The 13,231-nt window shown below is 37.8% G+C and overlaps 1 protein-coding gene across 2 annotated transcripts in view; it reads left to right on the forward strand.

Moving 5' to 3' along the window:
• Positions 1-13,231, forward strand: part of ttc28 (tetratricopeptide repeat domain 28) — a 250,475-nt gene that overhangs the window by 216,355 nt on the left and 20,889 nt on the right. For both annotated transcript variants that reach the window (XM_036595414.1, XM_036595415.1), the window contains exon 12: positions 3,494-3,674. In XM_036595414.1, the coding sequence (XP_036451307.1) occupies positions 3,494-3,674 (181 nt within the window). The remainder of the gene's footprint in view (positions 1-3,493; positions 3,675-13,231) is intronic.

The following is a 13,231-nucleotide window of genomic DNA, read 5'->3' on the forward strand; positions in this document are numbered from 1 at the left end:
TTATTTTAGCTATGATTGTGCTTTGTGTTCAAGTTTCCAGTTTAACCTGTATTGGGGTGGGATGTATACTGGTATAAAAGTGAACACAGTTATGAAGTCTCTCTATATGCGACTAGCAAAAATCTTCCACCTTGCTGACTATGTTGGCACAGATTATTACTCTGCAATGGCTTCTTTAAGTGCTCTTGTGTTGCACTTTATTGAATTAAACAAATATAACTTTACTTGCATACCGTCTTAAACTTGCCTTTATAGGTACTTGCATATGTCACCCGTATGTTTCATATCAGAATGCTCCGTTATCTTCGTTACGACTTTCCAAAACTGCTGCAGCAACTTCATCCGCTGTAAACTCTTTTCTTGCTATTTTATGCATTTCTGATGTGGAATGAGTGAAGAATGGTTTCTGATGTGATGGGTCAGTGATTGGTTTGGCTTTTAAAAGAAGAGGTCTACAACAAAGTGTCAAAATCTGAGAAATAGTGATTGAAAATACCGTTTGTTCTCTTTGAATTCCACAAATCTGCCAGGTTTTTTTCAGTCTTAACTGAGATGGTCTGAATTACTAAGTCAGTTGTAGCTTAAAGCAGTTGAGAGGACTTTATGCACATTTCACCAACCAAAGTTACACCTAGGTGTAAGACCAGTCTTTTGAGGTGCGTGTTCACGTGAAAATGTATGTAAAAACGACAGGTTACTGAGCAACACTGCTCTGCACTTATAACAGTCAAAATGGGAGGGTTCAGGAGGACAGCACACAGTAGGATAGCATTTTTGAACTTTTTTTCATGACCCCTTCATCTCATAGTACCCCTGAAACCCACTAGCTCTTCAAATTTCTCTGCGTGGGGGACATGGACTTTAGCTCTGGAAGAATGTCTTTGCAGTCTGCATCTTTTGTAAACACTATGTTTTACTCTGTTGTCAGCTGTTGTCAGCCCAGTGTCCTGAGTTTGGTTTCGGCCAAGAATTTTTATTTCAGTACCATCAGTACTGTTCACTGCTTAGTCTCTGTAACCTTAATACTAAGGATATATCGATCGGACCCTGACTCACACACAAGCTAACAAGCCAGTAAGGACTAAGGATTGACTACAGTGTGTGTTCTTTATGCTCTCTGCATGTCACACATGCACACACACACACAGTTTATCAATTTGTTTCAAGCAGCCATATCCCTCACACCTTCTGTTCCCTGCAGCTCGCTGTCTGCTGCCTGCTGCTTGGGGGAGCTGGTAAAAAGCTGTGAATTAACGCAAAGCGGCAGTGCCACCTGCCTCTCTGTTTGTCTCTCTGCGTTTCACACTCGCACACACACATACATATGTGGCATTCAGTACTGAGACCGATACAGGCATCTCTCTGTCAGACACATGTCCAGTTAGACAAACACTTATTTCAGAGACGCAGCTGTATCGGACTATTTATTTACACTGACCTCATTTTGCTTCCCTTCCTGCAGCTTCTTAAAGGATGTGCAGCGTCCTTGTAGTATGAGCTATTGACCGAGCTCAACGCAGGAGGATAGCACTATATGTGGTTATCAATGTCATATGTAACCATTCTGTGCTTGCCAGATCTGCTCAATGTTCAGTTCTTTAACTGAGGAAGGAAAATAAATTGTTAATCGATTGCTGCTCTGAAGCCTCAATCCATCCTCTTCAGGCCTTTCATATGGTATATGAACTTTAAGATAAAGAGAGTTCTATCCACTGTGCAAGAACATGTGTACTATGTTTTAGTATTTATAACATTATATTACAAAATAAAAATTGCCTTTTGTAGCGGCACATAGTTAGGAGAGAGCTTTGTGGTGTATGGTCATATGCAAAGGTTTACAGAACACCTGGTCAAATAACAAGTTTTGTTGATTCATATAAAAGTTAACACATCCTCTACAGGGATCAAACTTAAATGTGACATTTTTTTTGCTTTCGTGCTTATATTCCCTTTGTAAAGCAGTGACACTGTACAACTTGGTAGATCTCATTGCACCTAATTCTTTACTCAGTCCTTCCAAAGTATGTCAGAAGACAGAAGTTTACCTTACTTGTTTAACCAAAACAATTTTATAGGCTGACCAAAAGCTGCAAAATGGATGCAGTTTGCAATTTTATAGCTTATTTATATTTACAGACAGCTTTTCAAAGAAGGATATGACCATGACACCTTGGCTCTGATTGGTCAGCCTAGTTATGAATGCATTCACAAAACACAAATCTCTGTTTAAAACTACACAGCATCACAGTCACTTCATATGAAAGACGTGTTAAAATTCATGTATACATTCTTAAACCCTGACCTGTGTTTTTTCCTGCTGTAAAAAATGGACTGTGTCTGAAAAGGCCTTTAACTCACCACAGATTTCACACTCATGTAAACGCACTGGTACACATTCCTCATCATTTGGCACAAACCTGTGGAAAATGAACACAGCTCTGTACTGCTCCCTGGGTCCAAGCAGGAAAGCGGCTCTCAGAGGCGTCTCGTGATTTCTCACGATGGGTTCATTGTGTAAAAGACTAATAGATGGGTTTTTAACAATATTTTTGTCCTTGTCAATCAGGATTTTACATCAAAACACTCTGAATGACTGAACAGCAAAACGATAATTGTCTGTCATGTAATGAGCTGATTTGCATATTTTGCATTATATAGCAATCAGCTTTCAGTTTGGCTAAACGGTAACGTAGTTGGCTGCTAAGTGTACTCGCATGTAGTTAAAATCTTATCAGGTCGAAATCCATATCATCATTTTCCAATAGAAAACAAGTATCTCCAAAATAGTAACTTAACAGAAGAAGACAAAACCGTTCTTTACTCTTAATGAGTCAGTGTAAGGGGACTTTATTCTAAGCAGTTTTTGGAGCATTTCTGTTGGTCCAGTCATCATAAAATTTTCATGCAGTGTAACGGACAGCAGCCGTGCGCAAGTTACGTAGAAAAAGAAAAATTAAAAAAAGGAGAGGTACATGTTTTTCTATGGACAGCAACGATATACAACGATATAAGTCACATTGCCTTATGTCACTTTAGTGTTAATTTCAGGACCTTCTATATTTATATATTTTTTATTATTCTATTTTTCGACAATTAGTGTTTATTTTTACGATTAGTGTTTAGTGTTTTTTTTTTTATTTTTTTAATGTCTATTTAAATTCACACTTTTCCGGTTTACTTTCTATTTAATGTTATTGCTACACCATGGGGTCTGAGAGTAACGCAATTTCAATACTCTGTATGTCCTGTACATATTGTAGTATTGACAATAATGCTGACTTGACTTGACTTGACCTTTACCAGCCAGATGTAAATGGTCGGAGAGCCTTGTAGTTTCTGATAGTCTGACATACTTTTATCTCTAAAAATGGACAAAAAATGAGAATGTCTCAACCGATCTACTACACTTGGAGTGAGTAGGAAATTGTGTAAAAGTAGTTTTTGTCTGTGTTTTCACTTTCACTTAATCACCCTGCCCTGCTTTGCCATTCAGGTATCCTGAAGTTCCATGAAGTGTATCTGGGTGAAGGAGCATCCGAGAGTGGGGCATCTGACTTCCAGGAGGCTGGAGGTGGCTCTCTGCAGGCAGGCGGTGGGGGCGGTGGTGTATCTTCACTGGAGCAGCACATCGCTAATGCCCGCGAAGCCCTGGGAGTTGACTCCTACTACAGCAGGTGACCACACAACTCTGGTCAGCTTCCATTCTACACAACAGAGTGGCTCGGAGCCATGCTTGGCACTAGAGGACAATTGCCCAGAAGCAGATTAAGAAAAGAGGTTCCACCGATTTTGTAGTTTAGTCTAGGATATAATGTGGGTCAAAAATGAGTCAAAAACTGCATAGACATCCATAGCAACTTCTGATATGTGGAATACGGAATACTGCATTGGATTTTTAAGCGTATGACTGGGTCATGCAGGGCGTGTTTTCCACAGTAATAACAGTAAAAGTAAGAGCTCAGTTTAACTGAGTAGCACAGAAGATCAAGAGAGCAGCATGGTTGTGCTTCAAGCATGTTTTTACTGAAGAGCTCTATTAGATATCAGCGGGCTGACCCCTGTCACTACGGCATAAAGCAAACAGCATTTCAGATCCGTCTAATCTCATCTCTTCTGGACCTGATAAAGTCCATTTAATGCTGCTTGTAGATCTGAGACAGCTTATTTGGAGCAAAGCCTTGGTCTGCTCATCATTTATTTAAGCGAAAATCAAGAATCAAATTTCCCAAATCAAATTTACACAATTTTCATCCTATCCCAAGTGATCTGATGTTTGTTATCTGGGTTTTGCCTCTTTATTTTTGACTGGTTCTGTAAAAATGCTCAAAAGAACATCTCATCGATAAAAACAACAGTAGCAACCACCAGGAAGCCTGAATTACGTTTTTGTAGACAGTTTGCCACACAGTTTCACAAACCACATAAGCAATTTTGCTTCAGATTAAAGAAGTAAGTGTGCAGCGACTGGGGGGAGATGTTTTGCATGTTGTTTGTGCAGAGTGATCTGGGCACTTTGAGATGTGTGGTTAAGTAGTATATGTGTATTTTCTGTACTGACCAATGAGATGAAAAGGATGGCAGGCCTGCACTGACTGTAGTCTCTGAGTATGATTTTGTGGAATTTAGCATGACATAAAGGCTGAGTGATCGAACTTTCTGCCTGTTCATATTAAAGTGATAACACAGCCAGCACAGCTAATTGACAGTTACAGTGCTTTTCACTTTCTGAGAAACCTTGCCTTAGCTATGCACCCAAATGTCAGAAAAAGAGTTTTACACTAGGACTAGGTGGAAAAGTTTGAATGTTGCTAAAGCCAAAATATGTAATGGCGTGATGGAAAAGTGTTTTTCGAGTAAACGTATCAAACCACAACTCACATGATTCTGTGATTCCTACAGATGGTCTAATAGTGGCACTTAGCTTTTTGAAGATTGCTTTTGACGCTCTGAACGGCATAATCCAAAGCTCGTTCGAAAAATTCCTCTGCACAATGTGCTCCCAGAATTGTCTGGTGCATTTGCATTCCCAGATGCAGGGTAGACGTCATCAGGGTGGCACAGAGATTTCAGCCCTCATTAGGTGGGCCTTTGCTCGTCCTGACCGGGAAGGCATGAAAATTTCAGTCCTCATTAGGTGGGCCTTTGCTCATCCTGACCGGCGTCTCTGAGCTGCAAACAACATGGCTATAAAAACATGGCAAATGGCTTTAAAGATAATTCTACTTGAAGCAAAAAAACGAGTTAAATCTCTCCATCTTGCTTGTTTTGATTTAGCCCTTAATCATGGTAGTCTACGTCGACTGAAGTTTCTTTGTGTAACTGTAGTGAATGGAAACTCAACATAATTCGCAATTTTTCTGCCAATATTTCTTAAATGCGCATATCATTTGCAAAATGTTTGAATGAAAACCCGCCCATAATGTAAACTGTGGCTTCAGTGCAAAACTGAAGTGGTAGTTTTGGACACAAAACACTTCTTGGATGATTTTTTGCCAAACTCTTCCTTTAAGTCTCCCCTTACTGGCCTATCTGTACCACTATGGCCCTGTACACAACTGGTATTAATATTCAACTCAAGTGATCTTATCATAAAGCTGGCAGTAAACTTCAACACCGTACTTGCAGTCATACCTAAAAAGAGCTCAGTGTACATGTTCCTGACACTCAGCGTCACTACAGACCTGCTCACTGCAGGCAATCATGTGACATACGAACCAGTCGCAGTCAGGGGGTGGTCTCAAACAGCAAGGTGTGACTGGAAGATGGGCGCCACCCACATTTACTATGTGAGTCTCTCACTGCGTTTGTTTTCATTGAGCCCCATGAGCTGTTGTCTGTGTTTGTGTATGGGCGTTTACATATATAGGTTGTGAGGAAAACTTAGAAACGGGAAAGGAGGCGAAGAAGCCACACAAAACTGCTTGATTACATATTCCACATATTTTCCAAAATGCCTGCATAATTAAATTTTCACATCAAACCACTCTGAATGACTGTTTACACATCAATAATTGAATTATGTGGAAAGTGTGAAAAAATGGTGAAGTTCCCCTTAAATGCCATGTGTGAACAAAACACACGGCATAAGGCAAATGGCATTTTGGGTTCATCTCCTTCTTATCTTGTCCCTGCTGCTCATAGACCTGAGACAGATTATTTAGAGCAAAGCCCCAGTCAGTTCAGCAAATATTTAAATATGGAGAGAGGGAAGAGGTAGCAGAGATGGTGGACACGTACAGCTGTTCCAGCTGTGTACTTATCTCTGAGCAGCTAAATAAGTCCTGATGGATGCAGTTATATCAGTTGGTTGTTGCACGCACAGCTGGATTGATCACTGTTTGTTCTTCAGTGTGTGTGTGTGTGTGTGTGTGTGTGTGTGTGTGTGTTGGAAGTTGGATGGCTCTACAGGCAACAAATCACCATCCACACTGAGAAACAAGCCGTGACAGCTGGACAGGAGGGGCATACTGACCAGCCCACCTGTTGTGTCCGTGCTGGCTGTTCATGGCCTTGAGTACACAGGTTCATTTCAAGTGTCATTTTGAACACTAACGAAAACTAACAAAAAATGTTTTAGGTGTTTAATCCTGAATACATCTTTGCACTAAAAAAACAATCGGAGACAGTTTAATTTCTGTTTTCATTTTTGGGTTGTAACTAAGAACTATTTTCATAATCGATTACTTGGTCCACTAGGACTTGGATTAATCGATTATCTAGGAAACAAAAGGCTGCAGCTATTAGTCTGACAAGAATGCCTCAACAAATTCAACAAATTAAAAACACAATAATTATTCTTCCTTTAAAAAACAAATTATACAGCGAAAATTCTTTATCTTATTCATATTTTCCAAAAACAGCTTCTATCAATGGCACAGCAGCAGATTTCCTGCATTGCTCCTGAAAATTCTTATTTTTGAAAGGTGCAGAAACAACAAAGGAACAACACATCCAAGTCTTAGGCTGCTTTTATGTATTTCTTCTTTAATGCTAATGCAAAAATGAATAATCAATAATGATAAATCAATAAACGGTAACATCATGTAATGAAATATTACAGATCACACTATGTCAGTTATGAAGACCTTAAGCTTGCTCATCACACAAAATTTATCTTGTCACTTCAGCCAGTGTTACTTATTCTGTCTGCTAAACTAAAACAGAGTGAGCTGAAAAGCAGACAGTGAAAGCTGTATTTTACTTTTGGCTGTGGTTTTAATAAGATATCACTATCTCACCACATCAAGTTTCTGCAGTGGATGCAGTGTGAGTCTCTTTCATCCTTGACCCTGATGGTTGTGCTGCCCACTGAGCCCAGCTTTACTCATTACACAGGAAACCGTCTTCTTAGATGACAAAGTGTTTTCATAGTTTTTTATTTATTTGGGGGTCAGCAGTGTCTGCTCTTTGTACTTTACCTCTTTCAGTTACGTGATGTAAATGATATGGGCAGAAGTCATCAAGCTAACTATTCAATAACTTGATTTATTGCCAATGGTTTTTAATTATTAACGTTAACAAAAATGGTGATTATTAGTAGCAGACCTATTTTATTTATTTACTAAATAATTTGTGATCTTTAATTAACTATTATTTGTATATGATTAAGATTTTTTTTTAAAAAAAATCATAAATAAATGTAATTGTACATCATATACACAATAAAAATAAAAATTAACACTAGATCTGCACCGACACGTTCTAGAGCAGAACATGTCGGTGCAGATCTGAACTGTAGCTTATAGTGTACAGTGCTCAAAATTAGTCTTGTTACATTCTTTGAATACAATTTATGTCTTGTTTATTTTTTAGTTCCCAAGCTAAAGTTATTTTATTTGCATGCATCAAGAAAACTTTAACAGTCAGCAATAGTCGACTAGGTTTACTAACGGTAAAAATGATCCTGGTAGTTAACTGAAAACTTAAGTAAGGCAAGTAAAAGTACTCAGACATTAGCGGGGCCAACATGAGTGATCAGTGTCTCTTTCGTTTATGTAGGTCAGTATTTAGTATTTAAGTTATTATCTTGTCGCATATCTCTTCTTTTGGATGACAGCTTGAAGTCTTCTATGTGTGAAGTACATAAATTGGCCTTACTGATGGTCACAGACCATTTTTAACAGACTTTTAGACAGATTATTTCTGTCAGCTCTGTATAAAGTTTTCTAAAGCAATATCAGAATGTTAATGAAATATTGAGTCAGGCAAGTGGATAGCGGCTTTGCAGGAGTAGCTCTCGTTTGGAGATCTCTGATTTGAACATGTGCAGTTGGATTAGTGTCCCAACATTGTTTTTTTAAGCAAAATAAGGGATTATATGAAAGTTTTTTAGTTTGCTATTGTCCAGTTGGACCAAAAATATTGATATATAAGTTATAGCAAAACTAAAATGATGTACTTTTGAATGTGATGAAGCAAAATCTCCATAATACATTAAAAAATAAAATAATTAAAAAAACTATAATAGTCCCAAGACTATGTTTGAGCGCTGTAGACTAAAGCATGACCAGTATATTGGTTGGCCTGTAAAATCAGCATCTTTGGGATTCAAACTTGCAATCTCCCGGTTGGGCAAAGTTCAGGCCAGAGGTTCTCAACTTTTTGTAACTCGTGGCCCACATAACCGACCTCAGACGCTTCCCGAGGTTAGTAATTAGAATTAGCAAAAATCTAAACCTCCAAGAATTCTTCACCCTCAGTACTACAATATTTTTAATACTTAAAAGTGTGAGTTTCTGCAGTTTATTTGACTCCAAGAAGTCTGAACTCCAAGAGAACTGCCAATCATATCAGTCAGTAAAGCACTTCTAAAACTAACTATATTTCAGTTTAAAAGGAAAATACAAAATATAAATATGAAACTATATCAAAATGTAGCCACTTAAAATCAGTATCGGCTTTAACCACAAAATCTTTGTACATCTGCAGCTGTAGATGTATTTATGTCATGTACAATTGTGCAAAAGATTTTGGGCGCCGCTGGTCAATTTACATGCTTTCTTGATTTTATTAATTGTAGTGAAAATAACACATCATCTACAGAGAACATATTCTGCACATTTTAATGTGTTATTGGAAAAAGAAAATGTACAACATTAAAAACATTTTGTTTTATTTTTTTTAATATTTAATATTTAATATTTAATAATATTTAATATTTAATAATATATCATTTTTAATGTTGTACATTTTCTTTTTCCAATAACTGGGCAAGCAAATTGAAATTATGCACTAAAACTGCAAAACTTTGATGCCTGTAGAGGAAACTGTTTTCACTTCAACAAATTCAACAAAACATGTAATTTGACCAGGGATGTTCAAACTGTTCCATACAGCTATATTTAGACCCGCAGTTTTCTGAGTATTAGATGAATGGGATGAATTATTGCCAAAATCAGATCAGATTATATTGTGTGTTTAATTGTACTCTGTGTTAGTAAAGAGAACGGCCGAGGTCCTGAAAAAGAAACTTAAACATAGTGAATCTGTATTCCAAAATAAAACAAAGGCCCTCCCCTATGTGGTTGAAGCCGGGACTTTTGCACCATTGTGAGCGCATTAGCGACGAGAGGATTCTCCTGCCGAGCAGCGCTCTCTTCCCAACCTATTAAAGCATCGTTTAGTGCTTGAATGAGAGGTTGCGAGCAATCATTTCCACTTGACTGGGTGCAAAACACCTTTGAATAGCCTAGTCATTCTCCAGAAAGTAATGAGCAGGAGGAACGTGCACCTGCATAGAACGTTACCTGCACCTCCAACAAAGTTAGCTTAGTATTTTATGACGTTTTAAAAGAAGGACCCTCTTTTTGTACCTCTAAAGGACCCATATCATGGAAAACCAAGCCAGCTAGCACAGTTTGAGGCAAATGTGATAATTTGGGCATGCAGTTTACACAAAGCTTCCATTACTTTTTAGCAACATTAGCTTTTCAGCACCAGTGCAAACCCAAAGAAGCAAACTTCTAATGCCAAACATCTCTAGGCTGATTGACTACATTTGGGGTAAAGGGGAATTGTGTACGTTTTTTTTAACTATCCTTTTAAAGGGAAATGGGTGAGGGTATTTTTTCTGGACAGAGATTTGGCCTAGTATGAGTCTAAAAAAGGATTTTAATGGAGAATTTCCAAGGCCAGCCTTAATCTGGGTCTGGAAAGCTGGCAACTGTGCAGATCTGTGCTGGCCCAGGTCCAGTGCTCTACTTTTTTTTGTTAGTTCACATTGTGGTTCAGACTCATGATTTTACTACTTTCACTGGGACCATTTGCCTGACCTCTTTAGAAAGTGACTTATCCCATGTTCTTCCTCTTTCTGTATCTGTATGTGTGTTTGGGCACTAAGCATTTGTTTGCTGAGAAAAACACTAATATTGGAATAAATTAATAAATACAAACTATATTAATACCAGTACGAAGCAGTAGTGATTTTACATATGCCAGTTACTCACTATCAAGTCCTTTTTTCAAAATAAGAAATTCTTGTTACTTTTTACCACATTTATATTTATTTGCATCTATTCTCATAATATGTGGAGTTTGTACAAGCAAAAACACACTTATTGCCCAGATAAATTGTTTTGAAAAGTGTGTTCTAGCGTTCAGAAGTTTTATATCTATAATATGCAACCAATTTGTTTGTAGACAAGTATATAAAATGATAGTAATATGTTTCAGATGGTAAATAGGACACTAGGAAGCTGTAGATCAAAACGTGAAGAATAAAGTCATAATTTATTGTAAAACAGATGATTACAGTATATTATTAATCATTTAATAGCTTCTTGTTCACAGAATTCTTGAAATGTTGAATTAGACACACCTTTTGGTGATTAGTTTTTAATATTTAGTTGTAATTGTTATAATTTAATTATAATATTAGTTACAATTGTATATAACAACAATTAGTATGACAAGTTATTACAAACATTTTAACGGCTGTGTATGTTTTATATATATATATATAAACTGGCCTCTGTTCACTTTCATTACTGGCCACGTTGGCATGTATAACATATTAACTAATGTTATATATAAAACATTAGTTAATATGTTATACATGCCAACATGGCCAGTAATGAAAGTGAACAGAGGCCAGTTTATAATATTATTCAGCTGAGATGATGATACCTGGTGGGAATTGGGTGTCATTCTAGCTTTCATTCATTTTTAGCCACATTAGCATTTTTATCTGAAGCATTAATGAAAAAAGACAGCATACACACTATGCATTTCCTCTATTTGTATCATTAACAAACGAGTGACACGCTTTATTTGTAAGCAAATGCATTCAACCTCTGGAAAAATATATTCAGAACATAACACCAGTTCTGAATAACTGCATATTTAATGCATGAATAAGTTACATCCGTGGCGCTGTTGTCGGCATTGACATGCAAAGTGAGCGGGTAATTCCAACTCAGCAATCTGCAAACATCTGCGATTTTTATCGGCGTTTATTAGGTGCAAATGAAGTGGATTTTGCTTAGGTAATTGAGGCAGATAAGACCCAGTTAAGCCAGTACAACACGGAATACTCAACAGATCTGGTTTAATCAGGAATCAAAGTCTTTTCCTTTTTTCATTACAGCCAATCAGGCAAATTTGTTGCCATGTTCCCTCGCCGCCGAATGATTCGTTTGTAATTATCTGCCATAGCGTAAGTCGTAGTTTGATCATTTGTGAAATTGTTTCTGCATTTCCTCGCTGCATGTTAATGGACACTGTGCATAACAAGATGGCATATTCAGTAGCTGGATATATTTCCCAGATGCTCTGCGTGTGTGTGTGTGTGTGTGTGTAATCATCAGGGTGGATTGTTGTGTGCCCTTGTAGAAGTGTATAGTACCATGCAAAAGTTAAAGAGCCCTCTTCATTTATTTAATTTCCAGTCAAAGCAGCCATTAGGTACATCCCCATTTCCAAAAAAATTGGAATGCTGTGCAAAATGTAAATTAAAAACAAAATGCAATAATGTGCAAACCCTATTTTTCATTGAAAATAGTACAAAGACAACGTATCAGATGTTGAAACTGAAATTTTATTGTTTTTTTTTTTTTTAAATATTTGCCCATTTTGAATTTGATGCCAACACCACATTACAGAAAAGTTGGGACGGGGGCAACAAAAGGCTGGTAAAGTTGTGTAGTGCTAAAAAAAACACCTGGTGGTTGATTGGCAATGGGTCAGTAACATGATTGTGTATAAAAATCATCCCAGAAGGGCTGTCAGAAGTAAAGATGAGGAGGTTCACCACTCTGTGAAAGACTGTGTGAGCCAATAGTGCAACAATTCTAGAATAATGTTTCTCAACATAAAACAGCAGAGAACTTTGCTTTTCATCATCTACGGTGCATAATATCATTAAAAGACTCAGAATCTGGAGAAATCTCTTTATGTAAGGCACAAGGCCAAAAACCAGTACCAAGATCTTTGGGCCCTCAGGCAGCAGCGCATTAAAAACAGACAAAATTCTGTAGTGGAAATCACTGCATGGGCTCAGGAAGACTTCTGAAAACCACTGTCTCTGCAAACAGTCCGTCGCTGCATCCACAAATGCAAGTTAAAACTCTAAAACAGAAAGAAGAAACCATACATAAACAGGATCCAGAAATGCTACCGCCTTCTCTGGGCCAGAGCTCATTTAAAATGGACTGAGGTGAAGTGGAAAAGAGGGCTGTGGTCCGACAAAACATTTGAAATTCTTTTTGGAAATCATGGAAGCTGTGTCCTACGGACCACTCAGCTTGTTATCAGTGCACAGTTCAAAAGTTAATATTCATGATGGTGTAGGGGTGCATTAGTGCACATGGCATGGGTGATGTGCACATGTGTGAAGGCACCATTAATGCTGAACGATATATACATGTTTTGACAACACATGCTGCCATCCAAATGATGACTTTCTCAGGGAAGGCCTTGCTTATTTCAGCAAGACAACACCAAACCACATTCTGCATGTATTACAGCATCATTGCTCCGTATTAGGAGTCCAGGTGCTAAACTGACCTGCCTGCAGTCCAGACCTGTCACCCACTGAAAACATTTGGCACATTATGAAATGAAAAATACGACAAAGGAGCCCTTAAACTGATGAACAGCTGAAATCCTGTAACAAACAAGAACAAGAAAACATTTCACTTTCAAAACTACAGCAGTGTCTCCACAGTTCCCAAATGCTTACAGAGTGTTGTTAAAGGAAGAGGTGATGGAACACAGTAGTAAACATGCCCCCGTC

The sequence above is a fragment of the Colossoma macropomum genome, unplaced genomic scaffold (assembly GCF_904425465.1).
Source record: "Colossoma macropomum unplaced genomic scaffold, Colossoma_macropomum, whole genome shotgun sequence".
In the NCBI taxonomy this organism is placed as follows: domain Eukaryota; kingdom Metazoa; phylum Chordata; class Actinopteri; order Characiformes; family Serrasalmidae; genus Colossoma; species Colossoma macropomum.